Raw genomic sequence first — 24402 nt, forward strand, 5'->3', positions numbered from 1 at the left:
AAGCTTTTCCCCATTTTGCGTCTACACACTGTTGCAAAAGAAGAACTGGTAATGGAAGAATGGCAAGACAATGGTTAAAGATTCACAGCTGATTCTAAAACTTACTAGGGATGCACCGAATGTCTGGCTACCGAAATTAATCGGCCAAAAATAGCAAAAACAGCACTTTCGGTGTTCGGCCTAATAAGTCAAAAGGCAGATTAAATTTTATCGAACAATTACATTGACGCATTTTAAATTGTCTGAGAAAGAAACAAAAATCGCTGTTTGCAGACACTGTTCTGCTGAATTGTCTCCTGGCACATCCACTCCATCTGTGGCTGATTTCTTAGAAAACGCAACAAATGGTGTGACCCGCTTTGAGTGTTTCTGTCACTTGTTTGTGAGAAGGCGATTAAGCTAGCCGCACCTACATTTGGAGTGCACACATATTCAAGCCTTTATGGTAACTGAAACGGACCAGAGCGAGCTGACAGGCAAGTTGGCGACTTTATCCTGTCAGTTTGTCTCTTTACAAAGACAAGTGTTGCAGTGTTAGAGCCCTACCTGAAGAGAGGCTGTGAAGTCTTCATGTTACGCGATACGAGAACCACATACAAAATTTATCATATTAGATCGGACTTGATTCATTTAGCTCCAGTTTTCAAAATAAGGTGTCTATACAGGATGGAAATAAGATTAACTGGATTATATTCACAGAAAGTATAAAACATATTACATGTGTACATTAAAAGGAAATGGACACATGTAATTTACTTTACCGGACCCTCTCGGGCCTTGGACCCACCCACCATAGTCTCTCCACATCCTGTGGGAAACACTAAGTAAAAAGCACATTTTGACTATTTAATTTATGCAATGGTAAAAAAAAAAAAAAAAAGAGGAGAAAATGTGAATGCATTTGTTCGGTATTCTGAGAATTTTTTCATTATATTCGGTTTCGGCTCCGGCCAAGAAAGTTAATTTTGGTGCATACCTAAAACTTACATCAGATCAATAGTATCTGAAAAGACATGGGCTGAGAGTTCTTTACTTTCACGCTGTAACAAGTTTCCTCACCCAGGTAGTAGTTGACAAAGTCCGCCGTGAGAGCAGGCTGCTTGTGTTTCCTGCGTCCGTCCATGCTGGCGTTGGCGTCAGACGTGTCCACAGGGAAAATGTCAGTGCTGATGCCCATCAGCTCCGCCTTCCTCATCAGCTTCCTAATGGCTGAGGCACTAGAGGTCAGAGGTCGCGGCAGCTTCTCCCGGGGCACCCACGCCTGAGGTCGCGTGTTCCTGGACAGCTCTGCTTTTGCTCTGTACTGCTGCAGGCGGGTAGTGATTCGGGCCTGCAGGTGGGACACACACATTTTACTGTTAGTAAATCATCAGTGAGTTGTAACATCAGACTGATACACTATATGGGCACCTGAACATTACGCCTGTGTGATTCCAAAACCATGGGCAATAGTGTGCTGCTATAACAGCCTCCACTCTTCTGATTTAAGGCTTTCCACCAGATGTTGGAACGTGGAAGCAGGGATTTGCTGCCATTCAGCCACAAGAGCATCAGTGAGGTCCAACACTGATGATGGAGGACAAGGCCTTGTTCTGTGTATGTGCTTGTTTATTGTATTGCGTTCCTGAAGTGATGCTGCAATCCAACACCGAGCGCCATGTTGATTAGTATTGTTTGTAATCAGTTGTTAAATGGTGCTGGCTTCCACCCTCAGGTGTTTATGCCAAAAATGTTTCTTTCTTTTTTTCATTCAACTTCTGCTCAACTTTATATAAATGGATATAAAGTATAAATTCAAGACCTGGTGAATGACTCCCCTCCATAACACTGTAACTAATATGGTAATGGAATAAATAAAAATAAAAAATTAAACTAAATAAAAACTAAATCATATATTTCACTCAAGGGGTGGGAATCGCAGGGTACCTCACGATATGATACATGGCTCTTGATAACAATAATACAGCAATTTTGCGATAATCGATATATCGCTAGACAATCCTAAAATGATACACCATGATATCTGTGTAACTATGAATACAAAATGTCTGTGAAAAGTTTTTTCTATTTATTCACTGCAAATCCAAACTGTTAGAAAGCAGCACACATTTTTCAAACTGTAAATTAAAACTACAGAACTACAGTGCAACTATGAAAAATTATTATAAAAAACATTTCTTTATAAAAAGGTACATATAAATGCTAATTCACTGAATTTATCGCTGAAAATACAAATTGCTGCGTACCACCTAAGTCAAATATCTACATCACATTATATAGATAACTGTTCAGTGACACAGCATTGTGCTGCCTTTTCTCCACATAGTGATAGCTGTATTTTTAGGCCATTGGGAATTTTGGGTTTGAGTTCTGACCCTTTGGGGTTGCTGTAGCTAGTCTGGAGTGCTGAAGCAGCAGAGTAGCGGATCAAACCAGTGAAGTTAGCAGCGCTTTTTTATTTCACATGGAGCTCAAGAAACATGTAATTTAAGTATTTGCACAGTATGTCTTTCAGGCATGTGAAGCAAAATATGTAGTTGTGTTAAGATTATATTATCGCCATCACGATGCTAATGTTTGTTAGCACATTAACGGAGATTCCTATTATGTGTTAGCATTGAGCTAACTTTTTAAATTTGATGTATCGATATGATGGGCTTGAATATCGATACAGTATCATAGAAAAATGTATAACGATATATTGCTGTATCGATTTTTTGGCACATGTGTCCATCTTTTGCCTGAATCAAGTTCAGCTTCATCCCTCACAATGAGCCCCATCTGCTTCTTAATTAGCTACTGCAACTAACATTATGGCAAATATGGCTTCCTGCTGTTGGCTAATAAAAAATCCTGACTGATTCTATTTGGTAATTTATTCTATTTCTTATTCATGTCATTTATACAATCTATGTCTATGAAAATATGACTGCATATAAATGGATATTAAACTTACCTTAACATCATAAACCTAAACCTAACTGTAACCCCAGACCTAATCTTCAGCATTCCACTGATGAAGCAGAACAGTTTTTCTGATGTTTGGCTGCTGCAGCTGATGTGAATGAATGATCCTTACCTGAGCTTCAGGAGTAAGCTGTTTCTCTCTCTCCTGCAGAGAAACCTTACAGTAAGACTGTAGGGCCAGATAATTCTTCCTTTTCCACTTCCTGTCAAAGCGGTCAGCATGCTGTTTGCAGTACGCAAAAAATGGATCAGCAATATCCTGAGGGAACAAAAACACAAGCATGTATTAACAGGTGTATTACTGCTTTTTTACCACATTGACATTTTACAGCCCCGTGCCATCCATTTCTCACTCTGTCACAGGAAGAAAATACAAATGAAGCAGTTTTTCCAGCTGCTGGCCTTTTGGAATCATTTAAAAGGTACAGTTTAAGTTTTAGTGGCATCTGGTGGTGAGGATTGCAAATTGCAACCGGTGTTTCAAGGTGCTAAGAGAACGCACTTTTAGCTGTGTTAGCAAACACGTTAAGTGCAATAATAAATCAGTGAATAATAGGAGTAGCCTACGCTGTCTTGTCTTCTTCCCTATTTCCCCCCTGGTGTTGATACTAGTGTTCATTCTGAATAGCTAACCTAGTTCACTTAATGGTAACGTTAGCGAGTAAGCCTGTGCGTTGGACATCAGTAATTCACTTGAAAGAAATTTAATTAGTTAAATTATTAGGGTTAGGGTTTGGGGGTAACAAAAAATAATCGTGACTAGTCGACTAATCAAATAAATAATTAACAGATTAGTTGACTACGAAAATAATCATTAGTTGTAGCCCTATCTGGAACTGCTGGAATAGTGTTGTGTGGCTCAACAGACTTTAGTTTTACGTTGGATACTCGGCAGACGTCTGTGATAAAACGTAAAACTAACTTCAACGGTGTAAAGTTCTGTCCCTTCATGAAAATATTACGTTTAAGTGTTGAATTTGCGACATAACGAAATAAACGATAGAGCATAATTGTAAAGGGTAGACGTTTATCGTCAAATGACATTTCATATTGCACAGCCCTACTTGCAAGTGTGAATGGTATTTAAAGAACTTCACCTTGAACATCCTATGTCAGCAGAACAAGTTGTTGGATAAAGCTCACTAGGCTGGTCTCTCCTTGTGTTTGGTGTTTTATGTCTACGTAATAACCTCAGCTCTTTGAATACACTTCCAAAGAAATTCACCTCGGTCTGTCATGCAGCATGGTACCTGACATTGGGATTGTTTTCACCCCTTAGAAAAGTGAAGTAATTAAGTAATAATGTGCCATTGTGGGTTTTTTTGTCTCACCTCCTCTGCTGCAGCCTCAGACAGGAGTCCCTCCCTCTGTGCACAGGTGACATGGAAATAGGAGCGACACATTCCTGCATCGCAGCTGATGCAAACGCCAGTCCTGGCAAAGCGGGCGTCCTCACAAAAACTGCACTCCTAAATGCAACAGAACACAACCGAGAGAGCTGAAGTTGTAGCCGCACCATACAGAAAGTGAACACTGGTTTCGGTTAACACATCACCACATAGCTGATCATCAAGTTTTTCTAATGGGATGGTTGAAGAAGACGTATCTACTTCAAAACAATGCATTTTCTCTCTGAGTCACTGAAGGAATCACATTTATCTCCAAAGGAGGATGGATAAAATGTGCGCTTTGTTCTCCCAGAGAGACAAACGTTTAAAGGTCTTTTTACTGACTTTAAAAATTTCTTTTGTGTATTGGTATGGTGGTTAGTGACAAAAAGTGTCAAAAACTGCAGTCAATGCTTTCACTTCAACTGACATTTCAAATGCTTTTACAACATAGAATGAAATGATTTTTCCTCTTCAACTGACATTTACTGCTATTAATACTTTTAGCTATAACACTTACTGACGCATCAGCTGCTGTCAGTACAGTGTATTAACTGACACTATTTGTGACACTTAAAATGCAAACACAACTATATCCGGCAGATTCACTTTATCTAATATTACAAGGAAGGACGTTCACACACGGGACACACAGCCAGCCTGAGCAACACGTGTGCCTCGCGGAACCTTTCATTTCGGCGTCCATGTTAACAGGTTAGAGGCTATTTCAGTCAGTCTGATGATGGTCATATGAACATCATACCAGCAACATTACACTGTTCACTCCAGTTTGTCTATATTTGCAGATTATGTAACAGACACCTCCTGGAGCATTTGTGTGGACAGAATCCCTTCATTTGTTAACAGGACTTATAATGTATTGTTTTTATCAAAAGGGCAAACTCAGTGCAGAAAGATAGGGCTGGCAGCAGCAGCAACCTGTCTGTATGGAGACCACAGGTTACGTTAACTGGTCACTCTAAATTGCCCGTAGGTGTGAATGTGAGCCTCAATGGTTGTCTGTCTCTATGTGTGAGCCCTGCCAGGCCCCTGTTCAGCTCCTGGGATAGGGTCCAACTCCCCGCGACCCTCTAGAGGATAGGCGGGAATAGTTAACAGATGGGTGGATAGCCTGAAGTCATTACCTGCAAGAAAATTACTCAGTGAAGTGAAACAGGTTCGATGGAATAACTGTGAGAGTAACTTTGTGTACTTTGATACACTAATCAATAAATATGTAAGATTGTGTTGTACTTGAGACCGGTCTTGGTCTCGAGACCGGTCTCAAGACCACTTTTTGATGGTATTGGTCTCGTTTCAGACTCGACTACATTTGTACTCAGTCTTGTCTCAGTCATTGAGGACTCTGGATTTTATTTCAAGACCAGTCAAGACAATAACTTTGGGAATATCAATAAATTGCTTTTACATTGTCTGATTTATTTGTTAACATCCTAACTTTAATTGAAGGCAAAACGTATTACTTCAAATGCAACCAATAACCCTAATTAAAAATGTGTTGTTTCCGATAACGACTTTCACCCCTCCCCACGATTGGAAGCATGGAAAAGGAGTGTTGATTAAAGATGTTATGCTAAGATTTCAGCTTAGTGTTTGCGTGTGGGTGTTTTAATGGGAATGTGGATCTTTCAGATCAATTTGAGGAGACCCTATGATCTCGGTCTTGGTCTTGACTTGGTCCCGGTTTGGGCGGTCTTGACTACAACACTAATGTAAGACACAGCTCCTGCAGGATTTTTAACATGTCTCTTCTGTTAACTGCTCTCAATGTTTTCACTTCAATGGACCTTTCAACAGTGTGGGTTTAAATCACAGTTAAGACTTAAAAAGTTCAGCTATTATAATTCCACTGACATATAGAATCTATTGCTGTCAATGCTTGCAAATGAACTGACATTTCGACTGTTTATGACACTTGAAGTGCCATCACAGCTATCTCCAGCGCTTGCACTTAAACTGACATTTCGAGGGCTTTGATCAATTCTGAAAATGACAGTTTCAACTGTTTCACTGCTTACACCTGAACTGACAGTTCAACTGCTTTCATCTTTTACTCTACACCTGACAGTTCAACTTCATTTCATTCTTCAAACGAGAGTTCAACTGTTCAGTGATTACACTTCAACTCCTTTTAATCCTTACACTTCAACTGACACTTCAAACACTTTCAGTGCTTCAACTCCTTAAGTGCCTCAGTTTCAACTCCAACTCTCATACCTTGCAAGCAAGAATTAGCATTTGTAAACATTATTTGAAAAATGTCTCCAGCGTTTTCAGTGGAAGTGACCATCCTTTCCTTCAGAAAATTTTGCATTTTCTAGTTCTAGAGGACAATAACTTAACAGAAATGATAAACACAACTGATATATTTTGATATACATTCAGCATATACTATTAAAAAATTAAATCTAAAAAGTGGCTCATGCATGATGTTCATCACGTCTAAATCAACATGAACAAACGATCCAAAAGAGTACTTGCCTTGGCCCCGTATTTTGAATAATTCATCTCTGTGAGCGTCACTGGTCGTAGTTTATCTATGTCTCCAAATGCTACTCCAGGAACGTAAAGTGCACAAACCACATGCACCCATCTGAAAACGAAGAGGAAGAAATCTGCTAAGAAACTGGTTTGTTGAAGAGAAACAACACCACATCAGAACACAAATCATGACCCAAAAGATGTTTCAAGACGAAAAGTACTTTTAAAAAGGTGACATTTAAAATTGATTGATTTCTGGTCTCTGATTTCAAGTAACGCCATCAAAATGATTAAAATCTATTGCTGTGGTTACTTTTGCATTTAGTGTAGTGAATTACTGCAGACAAGAAGAAACTTAATATCATGAAATTGGCTGCAGTGAGTTGCACAGACACTTCAAAAAGAAATGGATTCATAGATTTATGTAGCCCCAGACTCTAGCTACAGTTTGGTGTGACACAATTTCAAATGCGGACTTTAGGGAAGAGAATCCGAAGTCCAATATAAAGATATCCATCTCTAGCAAGCAACAGCTTCACAGTTTAATTTGCTGTGTTTTTCATGCTCTAGTGAAGTAGTAAATTCGGCTGCAGCCTGGCTGAGGAGCACTATCAGCGATAACGTGGCTGAAGTCTCCACGCTTCACATAACGCACTCTTTTCTCTCACTCCTTTTCTTCCTCTATCTCTTCTCTTCTCTCCTTTCCCTTCTCACACTCCTCTGCCAGTTCTCTCTCTCTGCTCCTTAATCCAACGGACTCTTCTCTCCACTACTGAATATATGTACAATTTAGATACAGTTTTATATATTCCCTTCAGCATTTCAACCAGCTAAGGTCATCAGTTAAAAATATCAGGTGACCACCGGGCCAATGTGCCGCTGTTTCCCACCTCCCGGCGTCTGTCTCTTTGAAGATGCCATCCTGGTTGGGGCACAGCTCGCAGCTGGGAGTCACTCCGTTCTTACAGGCGTCACAGAACCAAGGCTCTGTTGAATTCTCTGAGGCAGAGCTCATGATCGAGTCACTCTCGCCGTCCACACCGTAACATCCTGGACACACAAAAAAAGACTTATTATTTACTGTTCATCCTTTTATTCTGTAGGGTTGGAAATTAGCAAACGCCAACCTCCAAACGCAGGTGATTGTGTGCAGTGGCGGATTAATTTTCTCAACGTACCAGCCACAGTGATGGGTAAAGAGTTATAACATTCCACAATGCAGGTTGAATTGCAAGTCTGCACCCTCTTTTCACTCCAAGTGAGGAAATAGAATATTCTTAGCTTGCATCATCTGGTTGAAATTAACATACATATTAATAAGCTCTTGAAGATCCCAATCACCTCCAAAGTGTATGTCATGCAAAGCCATGTTATTTCACGTTATTAGCTATAATGTTTTCTATACAGTTTCCCTTGGCCAATGAATCGATTGTTAATGAGAGTAGCAAATAATGATACACAATGGTCCTGTTCACTTTCCAGATGTGCTCTGACCTTACAATCATAAACGATGCATTTCTCATGGCGACGTTTCCAGCTGGAGAACGCGTTGCTGCCGAATGCACAAGATTAGACAACACCGGACACGTTTATACTTTCTAAAGAAAAAAAATACTGTTCTCCTGTCTATGCGTGAGGTGGTGGCTAATCCGAGACTCAAGAGTTTTGTCAGTTGTTGATTTCAGCTGAACTTTCTGTTGCTGCAGCAGAAACGTTCATATTTTTGAAGGCAGTATTAATTTTATAGTGTTGACTGTCAATTAGCACATGCCTAAAACAACCTCTAGATTAATTTAAAAGCTGATATCTAAATAAGAGGCATTGTTTAATTTTGCAATTCATAATCCGAACAGTCTATTATTCGTTTCAACAATCGATAGAATAATCGACTATCAAAATAGTGGTTAGTTGCAGCCCTACAGTGAACACAATACGGCTAAAATGATGTTTGGCAAAGTGCGAACAACTACAGCAAGTACAGTGAGTCCAAAGGAAGTAGACAAACGGTCAAATCGTCCCACTGCTAACCTTTCGATCATACTTTCATATTCCTTGTTAGCTATGTTGCCGAATTCTGTATCTAAGCTCTCAGCAATTAACCGACGGCCAAATCAACAAAAAAGAATAGGGCCTGATGAACTGTAATTACATTTGTTTTTTACAACTTTCATGTTGCAAGCAATTGTGCTTGCAACATGAAAGATTGCAGCAGTCAGAAACTGGAACTATTCACTGCAGGTTTTTATCTTTCTGGAAGTCACACATTCAGGAAACATTCTGCTGTCTTGAGTGATGTCATTCTTCAATTGGATGACTTAATCAATCACCAAATCTGAATAGAAAAAGATGCCTTGCTCTGCCATAGGTTTGTTTTGCCATTCACTGCCAACAGAAGACACACTAAATAAGAAGGTAAAAACTGTCTCCGTTGAACAATTCCTGATTTGTGGTTTGACTTCTGCCTTTACCTTTAAATCCAATAGTATGACCACCATTCTGGTTTAACCGACTTATTTTACTATACTACTTTAAAATTGTACTGTTTAGTAATGTCATTATTTTAACCATGTGGTTTGCTATTTTAACACTCGGGGAACCAAGCAGAAGGTTTTTTTAAATTGACGTGGTCTGCTCTGGTCCAAAGCTGTCAATTTACTGTAACACTGCAGCACAACAAACTAAAGCAAGAAGAAGCCAAGCAAACGAATTTTAATGTTGTCCTCTTCATTTTCTGACATTGCCTAAACAATTACTTGGCTGATGTGGTTTCTATGGCAGCTATTACACCAGACAGACGTGCTCTTCACTACCAATGAGTGCAGCAATCAGTACCCTGCCTCCGCTGGGGAGATAACACTCAAACTCTTAATTCAGTCAACCAGCCTTTGGGCTTTTTGAGCAATGGGAAAGACTCACAAATCAAAAGCTCAATGTTCTGCATGCCCGTCACTGTGTGCCAGACTGGGGAGTCAAGCAGCCCATCAAAAGCAAACACTGGGGCAGACGGAGTTGTTTATTCAGCTATACACTTTGTTTGGTGGGTGCATGTCCTTTTCTGATTGAGAGACCATTTGCTGTGTGTCATGGTGAATCACTTATTTTGAACTCTGATCTTCAGAGGCTGGTGGGATATATTTTCAGTTTTTAAAGGCCACTGGTTTCTTCTTGAGATCAACTCACAGGCAGGATACACCAATCAAGCTGCTGATTATTCCACCGGGGCAATTAAGCCACAGCTGGACTTCGTCCTGACCTTCAAAAGCGGAAGAACTACTCAGAATTTCACTACCCAAGATGAACATAAATACTGCCTATTTCTACCTCCATTTTCCTCCACAGCATGTGGCAAGGGCAAGAGGTTAAGTCCGGCCAGCTCCAATATGGCTCCACTCAAGGTAACTGGAATACCTCTGTCAACAGTGGGTGCTTCATCTTCACTGATTGGGCTTTGAACCGTGAAACTGGGGGTTGTGAACGACCACCATTCTGGTTTAACCGACTTATGGCTGAACCGTGGCACAAATCTTCGGTGTTCCTTTTGAACTGAGATACAAAGCTCAGACCATTAAGCCACGGGATGCTGGGTAATATGAGCTAAGCTGGCAAAAATGATGACTACAGGACAACTTCATAATCCCTGAAGTAAAGATTATCCTAGTCAGAAGCCTGGCATAAAAAAAAGAAGGGGCAAGGTAGAGTCGACTGAAGTACTTTTACCTGTATTGAGATTTAATCAAAAGAACTGTGCGCCTGCCTTCAACAAAGGCTAACCTAGTGTGGATGCATCCAGCTGTGAGAATATGAAATCATATGTGGACAAAGATTGTAGAATAAAGGTAAAGGAGGGGGATTCCCATGGAATAAGTTAAATTGATGAGCACCTCACATAAATGAACAAGCCTGTTATCCTGACAGCATACTGATGGCTCACATTATCCACTTGGCAACACTCTCCTACTAAAATTCTATCTATAGCTGTTGTTTGGGGCCTCATTTATGGAAGCATGTAGGCCAGAAGCCCTAAAAGCACTTTTTCATGTCTTTTCAACATAAATGTGTCCCCAGTGTGTCTAAAGACTAACCCTGCATTACCTATTTGTATTTTATATTGATGTTTTTTCCTTTCCTTTTATGATCTTAGCACTTTGAGATTTGTTTCACATGTATTAAGTGTATTACAAATAAAATGTATTATTATTATTAAAGAACCCCAAACGATGAGGAAAAAAACATGCTCCATCTTTTTTGCCAGCTCAGTCTTTGTAATATATAACCAGTCCAGGCATAGGCTAGCTGCATGACTAACGGCGCTAACTAGCTAGCGGCAGCTACAGTTAGCAGTAGTTAGTGTCTAAAGCAATTGCTGACAAGTACAGCCATCTGTCTATCAGAAAATATTTTTTCCATAAAATATGATCCAGTGCTGTAATCAGTGAGACCCAGGCACCAGAAACACTACACTCCAACAGCGTCTAATAGTTTTTTAGTTTTTATCTAATTATTGTCTCATTTTTAGTTTGACAGACATTGAATTCATCAAATTTTGTACCCCATATCGTTATTTTCATAGCCATCAGGCACACCGGCAAGAGAGTGAGGATGCGGGCCACAAGGGGAGCCTTAAAGAGACAGGCACTAAAACGGAGTGGTCAGACAGAGGTTGAACAGAGGTACTGCAATGGACAGTGTGAGAAAAATAGTGATTTCTGAACATTAAAGCATTTAAACATTTTCTAGTACAAACCCAAACTAAAAGTATGAACCTGAAAGAGGGCATACTATGGGACCTTTAACAAACCAGCTTGTGTGTAACACATAAAGCCTGTAACAAAGTAAACAGTGCCAAAATCTCCCTGTCCATTAATTCACGCCTAAGTGTGACTTTTAAGTTGAAACCAAAACACTGGGTTTCTATTGGCTAAGCCCTCACAAAAGCGCTCACCCCCTGCTTTTTCCATTACTGGTGTAAGCTGCAACATGACATGTCTGTTGTATTTTATTTTTTTTTAAACTTCAAGTTCAACATGTTACTCTTTATTCCTTCTGAGTACAGATTTGGAAGGAGCCCATTATTCACAGCAGTCTCATATGTGCAGACGAAGATACTGCTTATAGGGTTCTTACCAAGAAGAGGATAACCGCTGAAGTCCGAACCTCTTGATCCACTAAGGTCAACTTGCCGTTTTTCCCCATTGCTGTGCTGCGACCCTGACACCAGTGTAGTACTCTGGCCATCGTCAGAATCCGAGCCAAGAAAGAGTCCACTGGATTGCTTATTTACATTACACACTGTAGTTTATTTTGACAGGGGCAATCTCACATATATCATCCTGTGGCCATCCAGAAATACTCACTAAACCACCAAATCTGGCCACTGGTGAAAATAGTCCTAGCAAATGCACCATTTCGTCCTGTTTAGTGACGTTTGTCAAAAACTACAGTGGCAAGCTGTTTTCGGAAAAGATTTAGCCTTTAAAAAACGCAGCTATTTATTTTTGAGGGGTCTTCAAATATGTTTAGGGCTCTAGGCTGAGCGCCACAGAGAAGTTACGGAAGTCAGAAATTCGTGTCAGACAGACTAATAAAGACATACTTTTCTTAGTATTAAACTGAACAAATTTCAGTTTGCACATTTGGATAGCACATTTGGGGAAATTATTATGTTTACCGTACATCTGAGTGAAGATGATTTGATCACTTTCACATCAATGGATCAGAAAGGGATGACAGCACAATGGTGATGTATACCTTTTAATAAAGTATTAGTAGTATAAAATATTTCTGATTTTCTACAATAACCTATAACTCTCGTAAGAGAAAACTGTTGACCTGTAATGTCAAAATTAGGGGCCTGTATGTACTACTGAATAAGAGAAAATCAGCAGAGCTTGACTCATGAAAATGTGCCAATCAGGGCCTTCTTTAGCATTTACAGTCAAAAACAAAAAAAAGCACAGGGAGAGCATGTGGTATGGTAATGATGTCTGCGTGTATGACCGGCAAGAGTCTGATAATCAAAAGGCCGACTGGTAAGAACAGGACTTCTCTTTGTGCTCGGTGTAGATGCAGGCTTCTGCCCATTGCAGCTTTTGATCTCTCACTCAGGCCTTGTGTCCCTACCTTTTATGTCAGCCTCTCTTCTCGTCTGAGAGGGAGTGATGGAGTCCGGACAGCAAAGAGAAGCAGTGAAGTCGAGCCGCAAGACTGGATGGTATAAGCTCCAGACACTGACAGCTCATCTCTGCCTCAAAGTCCTTCCTTGTTTGACCTTATCTTAACATTGAACATGGTACTTTGTGATCACAACATACTGATTCTTAGGACAGGATTGTTTTACAATTCCTCAGACACCATGGTGATGTTTCCAAATATCGTGTTTTGTCCAACATATAGTCCAAAATCCAAATATATAGATTTTTAAAATCAGTCCTATACAGAGCGCAGCATATTTAAGACAACGGGCTTAGTTAGGAGGTATAGCTGTGTGTCATCAGCAAAAAAATTAGTATTTGCATAGAATACAGTATAGTATAATCTGAAAGATAATCCTGAAGTTGTGCATTAATGTAATAAACGTGTGTGCTTAGTGAGAGGTACAGGTAGCAACAGAATTACACAGGTATGCACCTAAATATATATACTGTGATGGTTTACACACACACACACACACACACACGCCTGTCACTATAATTACATTATTGACTTACTGTACAATATATGGACATGGCCTCAATCATTTTGGCTTAACTCCCACACATACACAAAGGTGTAGAGGCTATGTGGTGTTTTAATTGGTGTTTTTACAGAATGGATTCCACCTGCATGCTGCCAGAGCTGATCGCAGCCAATCTAGATAATAGCTCCACCAGATGCGCTGCAGTTTGTTTTAGAAGTGGCATTTATTTTTTATTTATAAATCAGGGACTTGCTCAGATTGTGGATAGATATAATCCCTCTTCATTTCATATTAAAAGAACAATGGGAAGAAGATCTACGAATCCCGATGTTAGATGAGGAATGGGACATGGCTCTTTCAAAGGTTCATTCTCTTCTATATGCTCAAGACATGGCTTAATACATATCAAAGTGCTATATTGGCTACAATACTAGACTAAGCCCTATATGTGACAGGTCCAAACAGACCCCAGCGACCATCTACCATTGTGTTCTTGCCCAAAGCGTGCCCCTGTTTTGACACTATTTCCAAGACTTATGGCTGTAGTATTACGCCTTCTCCTACAACTGCTATTTTTGGTATATTGTCAGTACCAGATGATCTAATCTCCCTGCTCGCTTAACAGATGGATATTGCCTTTTCCTCTCTCTTGGCTAGACCCTCAATTATGTAAAAATAGCCTGCTTTTAACCTTTTTATTTGTAGGAGCCCATTTTTTGATTTTTGGATATTTATAAATGTCTTCCTCAAAATGCCTCCATTATTAAATGATTTAATACCCGCTGTCTTATGACACGTTCATATGCGCGGCCCTCTAAAGTCGGCTGACATGCACGCCAGACCTAAACCAACATGAATCTGACTGTGCTCCATGATATACGCTATGCAGGTAGAAATTTGGAGGGGTGTGTTGTCTTTTTACCCACCGACTGTAAGACTACTAATCTAAGGACATTCGCATCACATGGCTTTTGTTTGCAATTTCTGGACCGTCTTGAGTTTGTGAGCCTTTGTGAATGCAAACTAGACCAGCTGGAAGTCTGAAACAAGGTATCATCCTCACATTGGTTCGATTCAGGAACTGGAGCTTTACGAGTTTACTCACAAAACTACTTAAATTCAGACAAACACCTACACTCCACTTCCTTGGTATTCTTCAGATTTCATAATACCATGCACACAGTCAAGACATCCAGTAGCTGAATCAGCATAGCAACCCCAAAACATGAGTGAACCTCCACCATGTTTGACTGTAGGGACTGTTTTCTTTTCTTTGAAGGCCTCATTTTGTTTTTTGAGAACAGGACAACCGAACGAATCATGTGTCTGACTTCCTGCCCGGTTCATCTGCTCTGTACTGCTTGATGAAAAATAGAGCTAAGCTTTAAAAAAAAAAGAAAGAAAAAAAAATGGAATCGTAAACGCAATATCAATAAAATTAGATTTTTCCCCAAATCGTTCAGCCCTATTTTCCATGCTTTTCCAAGATTTTGCTTCTCAAATCCTCAGACAACTGTTTTCTCTTCTTTCTTTTGTCCAGGTTCAGTATGGCACACACAGACACACAACACTAAAGGTTGAGTCAAACTTTCTCCATTTTACCTGGTTGTAAGTGTGATTTGAAACACAATTATAAGGCCTACCTTGAAAAGGTGCCAATAATTTTGTCTAGTCCATTTTCTAGAGTTCTGTGTGGATTGTCTCAGATTTGGCTTTTTTTCCAATGCAAACAAAAGAAATAAACATGACAATACCAAAGCATTTGTTATCGCAACCATTTTCTGGGAGAAGCAGTGCATTATGTGGCAGACATAAAGGGGTGGCCATGACTCTCCATCTGTCTTTCTCTCCCTGTACGTCTCTGCTCTGTTGACTTACTTCATCAGCATTTCCATATTTTATGACTTATCTACAATGTTGGATGTTCATGTTAAATATGGCCAAAGCTTCAAATAATGAGGTAAATGTATTTAAAAGAAATCCGTGTGAGCCAAAATCTCAGATTTCCTCCTGTTCTGAATGCTCTGTTTTGAACTGCTTTTTCTACCAACGGCTCCGTTCTACGACACATGGAGCTAGATGGCGCCGGTGTTCCATATATGGTCATTTGCTCAGCACAGGAACACTCAGTCTGTCGGTATCACTCAGCAACAACAACAGCCTAGCAACATGCTTCAAGTCTTGGCCAATCAGAAGACACTTTGAGAGGGGTGGGCTTAAAGAGACAGGAGCATCTACAGCTTGTTTCAGAAAGAGGCTGAAATGGAGAGCCAGTATAAAACAGAAAATTATGTTTTTGAACTTTGAATCATGCAAAGCTGCCATACAGGAGTCACAGAACTACAATACAGGACTGGAAAAGCAGTATAATAGATCTCCTTTAATAAAATTGGCCAAAAACCACAATTCCGTGCTTGTAAAATATCAACCATGTCTGAGTCTTCTAACATAATACCAAATATTGTCTCTCTCTGTTTCTCTGAAAAGTGGGTCACCAAATATACTTTGGAGCAGTTAATAAACCTGGGCGGCCTGCCCAAATACAGTCTGTGTGGGTAAACACAGCTTATTTTGGCCTTACAGGTATTACATATCGGTAGCTTTGAGTCTTCTTCACTCACTGTGAAGAACTTGCACACTGACATGGTTTAGGGTGTCTGTATGGCTGTGATAATAGCCGGTTGCGGTCTGTGAAGCTGTGGCATGGAAGAACCAACGTGCGGCAAAGCATTCGGTTAAATATGACCAGCACAAGATGGAATATGCGAGTCTGTCACAGTGCCAGTCACAGGTCGCGGCTGATCAAGCTGAAAACCGGCTGATCAATCGGTGCATCTTTAAGGTGAATAGCTTCCTTGGCCTGGAAGTATGAACCCATGCCTCTACATGTGTTCTTTTTTTCACTTCAGTCTGTTTTGGATGTTGTTGCTGGATTTGTTTGCGTTTCTTTCCAGTATTCCTTATATTTCTGCCGGTATTGTTGATATCTTATGTAAATGTCTTGTCTGATAAATCTCACTTTTTGACAGAAAAGATTTTTTATTTGTTTTTTATAATAACTTCACAAGAACAAATCACAGGCATGATGGATGATCTTGTTGATACCTCGTTCCCTACAAATTAAGTTGTTCCAAATTTACGCCTCTCCCACTAGACGCCTCTCCTGTTCCCGCCGTGTCTTTGATGGCCCTGCTGTAAATCACTTAAGTGCTGTATTCCCTGTCATCAAACTGGCCTCCGTTGGTCTCAGAGGCCTCATTGGCAGGCTGCTGAGCATGGGCAGTGTCAGAACAATGCAATGTTTACTTTACAGTGACATGAAGCAGAGAAAAGAAGCAAATCCAAAAATTTGAGAAGCCGCAGCCAACATACTTTACACAGAGAATTTGTTTTTATTGGAGGAGCACTGTCTCCAGTATGTCAGCACACACACTGTTTTGTTACTGTCTACACAAGCATTTTTCTGTCATTCTAGGATGTATGCTCTAAAAGGTATACAATAAAATTAATTTCTGATAAAACACGGCCTTATCAACAATTGTGCTCACGGGAGGAAAGGACATACTTTCAGTGCCAGGTCAAACTAGCCTGCCTCAGCATAACAGTTCTTTATAATCAAATAGCGAGATCCCAAGGTAGCAAGATTCCAGCTCAGCTCTCCACCAAATAAATGCATGGAAAGGCCTGAACTCATTAAAACTAGCAACACCATAGATCACACTGCTGTACTTAAAAATGACTGGATTAGAATACACAGTTCAGGAACTGGAAGGAATACAGCTCCTCATTCAGTATGCTTACACACTTTATGAATCTGGCAAAAAATATGCATAAGAGGAAATAAATTCTTTAGTAGTAGGTTAAAATAATATGTAAACATTACGGACATGGGTTTTAAAACAAGTTACTTTATTCAGTCAGTAATATTCTTTCCATAGTGTCTTTTAAGGTGAGATGTCAAAGTTAACTGCTCAGTCACAGCTGTGTGCCCATAAAATTTAGACTGCTGATGGTGGACCTAGTCTGATTCGGCATGACTTTTGTTTAGGTGGTGTAAGAGCATGAAACAGAGCGTAAAAGAGGGGGACTAATGCCAAAGGTGTGAGAGGCTGCAACCCTGCATGTGATGGAGAAGACGAACCTCGGCTCCACTCAGCTCTGACGGGGTCCAGCCCAATTTATCCCCGGATGATAAGAAATCATCCTGATGGCGATTAACTGGATCTATTCCTACATGCTGACATGAGTGGTGGCATTTCAATTAATTTGCATGACTATTGAAAATGGAATACATTATTTTTTAAATCTAACCATTTACCGTCAGACAACTATGGAATGTGAACAGAAATCCAGGTAGATGAAGTGCTGTGCTGTACATCTCAAGGATCCGATCATATATCATGACAAAAAAATAGCTGACCTATTGAATAAAACCTCCAATAGCACAATAGATCTATCCATTTTGACCACAAATACATAGGAACTCAAAACTTACTGCTAGAATTAAGTCGCATATTTTACAGCCCCAGAAAAAAGGAACACCATTCATGTCCTTGGAGACGAAGATAGGAACTGGCCGCAAGTGCTGCCACGGCCTCCTCTCTCTAAAACCTCCACTGCAAACCACTTAGTCTTCCTTCTGTGTCTTTTCGGGGAGATTAAACATGTCTCAGAGGAAGAAAATATCAACCAACCAAATGAACAAGATAAATGTAAGACCTGCTCCTAATATCTCATGTCTGCCTATGGAGAATTGGTGATTAGGAAGGTTTCCACTGTTCAGTACGTGTGTGTGTGTGTGTGTGTGTGTGTCATAAGAGACTTTGTGAGCAAGACTGAGATAATCTAACAAGTCCTGCTTGCACCTCAAAGGTGTTTGCTGCTTCAAGGCTAAACCCTTATACACTTCAGCCAATCACAGTGGACGATGCTATGCGTGTTATCTCTGATCACATGTATGTGAACATGGTAGCTGTAGATTATGTAACTCAATGAATGCCTGTTAACTGTCAATATTTTTTCAGTACGAAACAACATAGCGGCACTTACATTTTTATTCGGATCACCTCTCAACTTAAGAAAAAGAAAGATATGAACACAAACTGCAAGTGGTGGGCACTTACGATCCATATAACATTACAGCATCCGCTGCCACATTTCTACTGTTAAAAACCACCAGGTCCCTGCCGCCGCTCCACTGTGGTAATGATTGCATTTACCTTGTGGGGAATCCCTCACCTAACACAGCCCAGGCCATCTGAAAGCACAACAACCATCCAGCATTTTGGCAACGCAAAAGCAACCAACTCAAAGTAACAGTGTGTCACTTGCTTCCTGGTTGGCGGGCAGTGGAAAATAACGTCTTTTTTTGCCTCCAAGGGAGGTCACGTGAAAACTCTGAATTACCCTGGTTCCACAAATGTTCCAAAGCAGCAGTTTTACCTCTCCCCACGACTCGTTTTGTATAACAGTGTGTGTTGCACGCTTCAAATGATGTAAAGCGAATGGTGTTCGTTGTTTGATTTTGTTTTTTCAATAATGAATAATGATGGTTGCAGGCATCTCTTTTCAGTCTGTCTTGCTTTGTCTGGTGTTTTTAAATCAGTACAACAAGGGGAAATACATTAATAAATGAAGTGATTGAAAACTGATTGACCCTCCTCGCATGGTCAACCTACTATGGATGTCTGTGAGAGCTCACAAAGTCATTGATCCTGTTTCCAAGCAGCCAGACTCACTCAGCTGATAAAGCTGAAATAGGAAATATGTTAACCACAGTTATCCACAGGATAGGCCTGAGAAGGGAATTCATTTGTCTTTACATGTTGCCAGACATGTTTACATTTCCAAATTGCCTCCCTGCTGTAATTCATATAACACTGTATTGCCGTTTGCATTGCATTTATGTTTTTCATCTGATTTTTCAGGTGTTACCTCTGCTGTGATCGCTCAGAGAGGACAGAGAGCTGGGATCCTAGCTATACAGGCCCAGCTCGGACATTAGTCTGCTTCTAAAGGTCTAGTCTGGACAAAACGGACCTCAGGCTGCCAAGCAATAAAGGTCCACATCTTCATTCTGGATGGAGCACTCAGCATCCAGAATGCAGCAGCAGACGTTCTCCCACCCTGCACAGCACCCTGCGCTGGCTACCAGTGGCTGCTTGCTCAGCAAAACCACCACTGTTTGCTGTCTTGGCTCCACAATGGTAGTGATACACAGCCTGGGAGTATACCGCCAACTTCACGGGAAAGTAAGTCCCTAAAGCATGTAGTCGAGGAGAAGTCTGTTGGTTGAGGTCACAGTTCACTTTTTAGGCTCGTTTAGAACAGTTGTTCTGAGGAGTGTACTTTTACGAAGTAGACATGACAAATACCTGAACGGCTCCCTGATTTAGACATCAATCTTTTACACACTATACTGGACTAACTCTGCAGCTTACCTTCGTGCACGGTCACCCCACAGTTGTCACATTGGATGATCTCATCTGCATCCTCGCTGTTGTCTCCCAAACAGACACAGCAGATGAGGATGTGCTGAGTGCTCCAGGTCTGGGAACGGTCCAGCAAGGCATCCTGGGGAATCAGGAAACAGAGCCACAGTAAAGCCACTTATCCAATGCCCCCACACCCCAACCCCCTGATCTGACCACAGATCCAGTAACTGGCAGTTAGTAAATCCTCTACACAATGCTCGTGGACATTGTGCTAAGTCGATTATAACAAAGGCAGAAATTCTCCTGGAATCACTCTGATACCATCTAAACCTCTCATTGGATTATATGGTGACTTTGTGACTCATATTGTTGTTTGGTATTATGGAGTGCTACAAAAAGTAGCCAATGTGCAGGCCAAATACCTAATTCAGCTGCAGTGGTTTACATAACTTGTACAAGGCCAGAAACTGCATTTGCTTCTATGATCAGTAGATCAATAACAGTGTCCGAAATTAACTTTTTGACTCACCAGCCAAGCATATTCATAACAATGTATATGGGTCACATATACATTTGTTTTAGTAGGTTTGATTGAGATAATAAGGTGTTGTGTTGAAGAGAAACAAGCAGAGGCCAGAATAAAATGTGAAGCCAAGTTAATCAACGGTTCATCAATTCAAGCCTGTAACAACTACTGAAAAGTACATCTCAAAATTCTACTCTTTTTGACATTAAATGTACTTAAGGATAAAAACTAAAAGGAATGGGTCAAACCCATGGACTTTCACACAGAAGACAGGGGTTCATTTCCCATGTGAATTCAAAAGTCAGCATTGATTTTTTTAAGTGCTTGTCTTATTTTAGCCCTGATCTTCTCCTAAAACAACCAAGTTGTGAGCATCACCTGAAATGTTTCTAAGTTTTATTCTTAAAGTCCAACTGGACGTTGCATATTTACCGTTGCTGACCACTGACACTGACCAAGGAATGAGAACGTGCCACATGCGTGACACTGTGTGTAATATACGCTTTGGCATGATACCAGGTTGCAGTAGCAGACCAGCGGCGAGTGGTAGTTTAGCGGAGTATCTGATGTCCCATGAGGTAGAGGCTCTCAGTGTAGTTTTTTATTACAAGACTAAATATGTTAATGTTTTTATTATTGAACGGAAGAAAACAATTGTTCTTCCTTTGGAGCTACATCTGAAATTCTCATTTAGCCTTCAAACCTCTAAGCGGGCTTGCCTGTGTCCACGTTTGACTGACAGCTGAGCCAGCAGGCTGGTAACTGAAGCTTACAAACAAGGACAGACGATGTTGTTTGGTGCATGTATGGTGTAGCCCTTATGTTTAGCATACGGGCTACACCATTCAGCACATGTGAAATATCTGAAAATTTCTTCTACTGAATTTGAACGCAGTCCACACAGTCTGATCCTACACTGGGGTATAAAAGTTCAATTCATCCGCAGTGCCTCACAAGCAAACATTACTGTGAGGCAGCTGCATTTTACAATGTCAGCGAATAAATCTTTGGTGTTGAATGATATTTTTTATTGCCATTGTATTTTTTTGTTTCTTTTGGGAGGCCTGCTGTGTTCTATGCTTGACAAGGGTTTTTTTTCTTATAAATTGCCACCACCACTACTAACAAATGTCAGCATTCTGTTGAACCTTAGCTTTGTAGGTCCATCGGACCACAGTCACAACGCCATTCTAAGTGTAATACTTTCAAAAAAGTGGGACTACTTCGTAGATGTGCACATATCAAAAGTTAATTGATGTTCTGAAGAATGTGTCACAAGAGGAAAAGAGACCAAGCGGTGGTACAATCAGTTATCACACCATATATTAGCACTTTTACTAACAAAGGTAATCACAACCCACGTGTTACACTGCATTTAATCGTAACGTAGCATTGCGTATTTAGCACGTGTTTGCTGCACATACAGCTTGGGGCTCCCATTCATCGTTTCACACCGGCTTCCTCTTCATTCTTATCCAACTTTCTTAACGATGCCAAACACACCTGAAACCCTTGCTCCGAGCCAGAGAAAAACACAACCAGGCAAATCAAGCTAGCAAGCATGTCAAGCTCAGCATCGCAACCAAACATATTAACCAATTTAACATTATTCAACCATTTAAAACAAGTTGAGAAGAGAACATTATAAACCTAAAACAAACTGACACAGTTATAAGCGAGCAGTGACTAATATTTACCTTTGGAGGATGATGCAACTGATAATATTCCGACTTTCGGTCACTTGAATTAATGGTATCCAACCTGTGCTGTGTGTGACGTGACTCCGGGGTGTGTTCACAGCACTGCCACAACAGCATATTAAAATAATTTTTCAGGACAACACAAGTTTTTCCAAGAAATGTAACTTTTTTTCTCTCATGTTCCAGGTGTTATCCATGACTGGAAAATTGTTCAACCGTTTCCCAGGTTTTCCAGGACACGTGGGAACCCTTTTTTCTGTGCTTTTGGACAAAGTTCAAACTTCTCAATTTCAACATTGTTTTATATTTAGAACATTTTAAATTGAATCCACCTCTGAGACGGGAACGTTGGAAGTAAAGCCACAGTCCGCATGCCGGTGTTACACGTAATGGTCTTTGTCTACACCGATGGTTCCAGAAAGCTGGATTGGTACGTGAAAACATGCATAGTCGCTGGATTATGCCAGATACGTTTGTTGAGTATGAATGAGCGAATGTGGCATATTGGTGGATATTCTTTAGGCGTTGATGGAGTGATCTCTGTATGAAAGTAGCTATAGTCTCTCTCTCTTTCTACTTTCTCATCCTGATGCACTCTCGGGTAGGGTTGGGCCGACAGACGATGGCATCGTCTATTGGCGATGGCTGACAGACATCACGACATTGAGCCGGCATCGTGATTGTAAAACCTCAAATTTTCACATTATACCACCCTGTGAAAGCAGGTTTTAATGACCACGAACATTCTTATTATTGTTTTTAAGTATGCGTTGCACCTGCCTCTCTCTCCCCGCCGTCTGCTCCATTTTCTCCATCAGCAGTATCTTTTATAAAGTCGCCTAAAAGACTGAGAACTTACACATATATTAAACATATATTTCCACCCGCGATCAGTTATCACGGCAGCAGGTGAGCCGCAGGTCGGCTTGTTAATGACGTAGCCTATCAAACAACTGAAATCAACATCGGCACCTGGTGTGTTCCCTGACGCTTTACCTGGTCCGTGCGTAAAATATCCACCGCCAAGTTAATAGTCAATTTTTTTACCGAGTGAAGTCTGCGCGAGAACACATGCACATAAGACCCCCGCGCACCTGATGACATTGTCCTTCCCGATCTTTCATGGTAGACATCATCCGATGGAAATTTTGGAGACATTGTCCAACCCTAATCTCAGGTACCAAAATATGGCACAGATTGATTTTATGTGAATCGGTACTTGGTAGTACAGACGTAATTCGGTTGATACCCTTAAAAGTACTGAGTTTGGTACCCAAACATGCTACTTCATTTCAGTTGCACCTGAAGTCTGAGACTTGAAGTCAGGCCCTGTGAGACTGTAGCTGCACTCACCTCATTGCCCTTTCCCTGGGACATGCTGTCGTTAGTCAGCTCTTCATCAAAAGTACTTGTGCTCTTAGCCTTCTTCTTGGGCTTCTTCATCTCTTTGTCACTATCACTGCTACTGTTGTTGTTGTTGTTGATGTTGTCATCACCATCTTCCTTATCATCATCCTCGTCGTCGTCCTCGTCGTCGTCCTCATCATCATCATCGTCGTTATCGTCGTCATCGTCGCTAGCACTGCCACCCTCCTCTTCCTCAGTCCCTCCTTTTTGAGCAGCTGCTTTGCCTTTCTTCTTCCCTGCTGTGGGTCTCCAGTCATTATCATCCTCGCTGTCATAGTCGTCCATCTCATTCAGTTCCTCCATAGTGGTGAAGTCCAGCAGGGGGCGGTTCCTGCGGAAATTCCATTTCTTGGGCTCGGCCTGAGACTCTTCTGCGTTCACGCTGCCAGACCCTGACGTTGAGGTAGATTCAGTGCCAGCAGCTACAGCAGGCTCAGGCTCTGAAGTCTTCTTGCTCCTGCGGCGGCTTTTGGGTAGGGTGACAGCGGACGTGTCTTTGGTGGAGCCGTCTGAGGAGGGCTGCTGTTTGGCCTTCTCTTCATCTTCCGTTAAGTTGTCCTCAGCGGCCAGGTCTTTCGCCTCTTCTTCATCTATACCATCGTCTGCAGACCCAGCGTTGTTCGAGTCACTTTCAGAGCCTGCAGCGCTGCCTTTAGACCCTTCCTCATCACTGCCGTTGCCTGTGCCGTCTGATCCTATCAGAACACAGAACAATGACAGGGGAATCAGAAGAGTGCACACTGAGGTCACTCTGAAAGGCCTAGCTGCTGCTCCAGCATCTGTAGGGACTTTGTGTAGGCAG

The 24402-nt window shown here is 41.0% G+C and overlaps 1 protein-coding gene across 8 annotated transcripts in view; it reads right to left on the reverse strand.

Annotated features, from left to right (window-relative positions):
* The window catches only part of phf14 (PHD finger protein 14), a 95618-nt gene that overhangs the window by 68696 nt on the left and 2520 nt on the right, over nucleotides 1-24402 (reverse strand). For 7 of the 8 annotated variants that reach the window (XR_005445075.1, XM_038724639.1, XM_038724641.1 and 4 more), the window contains 7 exons: nucleotides 23547-24295; nucleotides 19974-20115; nucleotides 7748-7907; nucleotides 6858-6969; nucleotides 4299-4436; nucleotides 3080-3226; nucleotides 1060-1330 (listed from right to left, as the gene is read on the reverse strand). Coding sequence is in view for 7 of the 8 variants with exons in the window: in XM_038724639.1 (XP_038580567.1) it covers nucleotides 1060-1330; nucleotides 3080-3226; nucleotides 4299-4436; nucleotides 6858-6969; nucleotides 7748-7907; nucleotides 19974-20115; nucleotides 23547-24295 (1719 nt within the window). In the remaining variant the exon portion in view is untranslated. The remainder of the gene's footprint in view (nucleotides 1-1059; nucleotides 1331-3079; nucleotides 3227-4298; nucleotides 4437-6857; nucleotides 6970-7747; nucleotides 7908-19973; nucleotides 20116-23546; nucleotides 24296-24402) is intronic. The other variant, XM_038724640.1, reaches the window with a different exon arrangement.

Source organism: Micropterus salmoides, unplaced genomic scaffold (assembly GCF_014851395.1).
Source record: "Micropterus salmoides isolate LMB-PRFRI ecotype aquatic unplaced genomic scaffold, ASM1485139v1 Ms_hic_scaffold_17, whole genome shotgun sequence".
Classification (NCBI taxonomy): domain Eukaryota; kingdom Metazoa; phylum Chordata; class Actinopteri; order Centrarchiformes; family Centrarchidae; genus Micropterus; species Micropterus salmoides.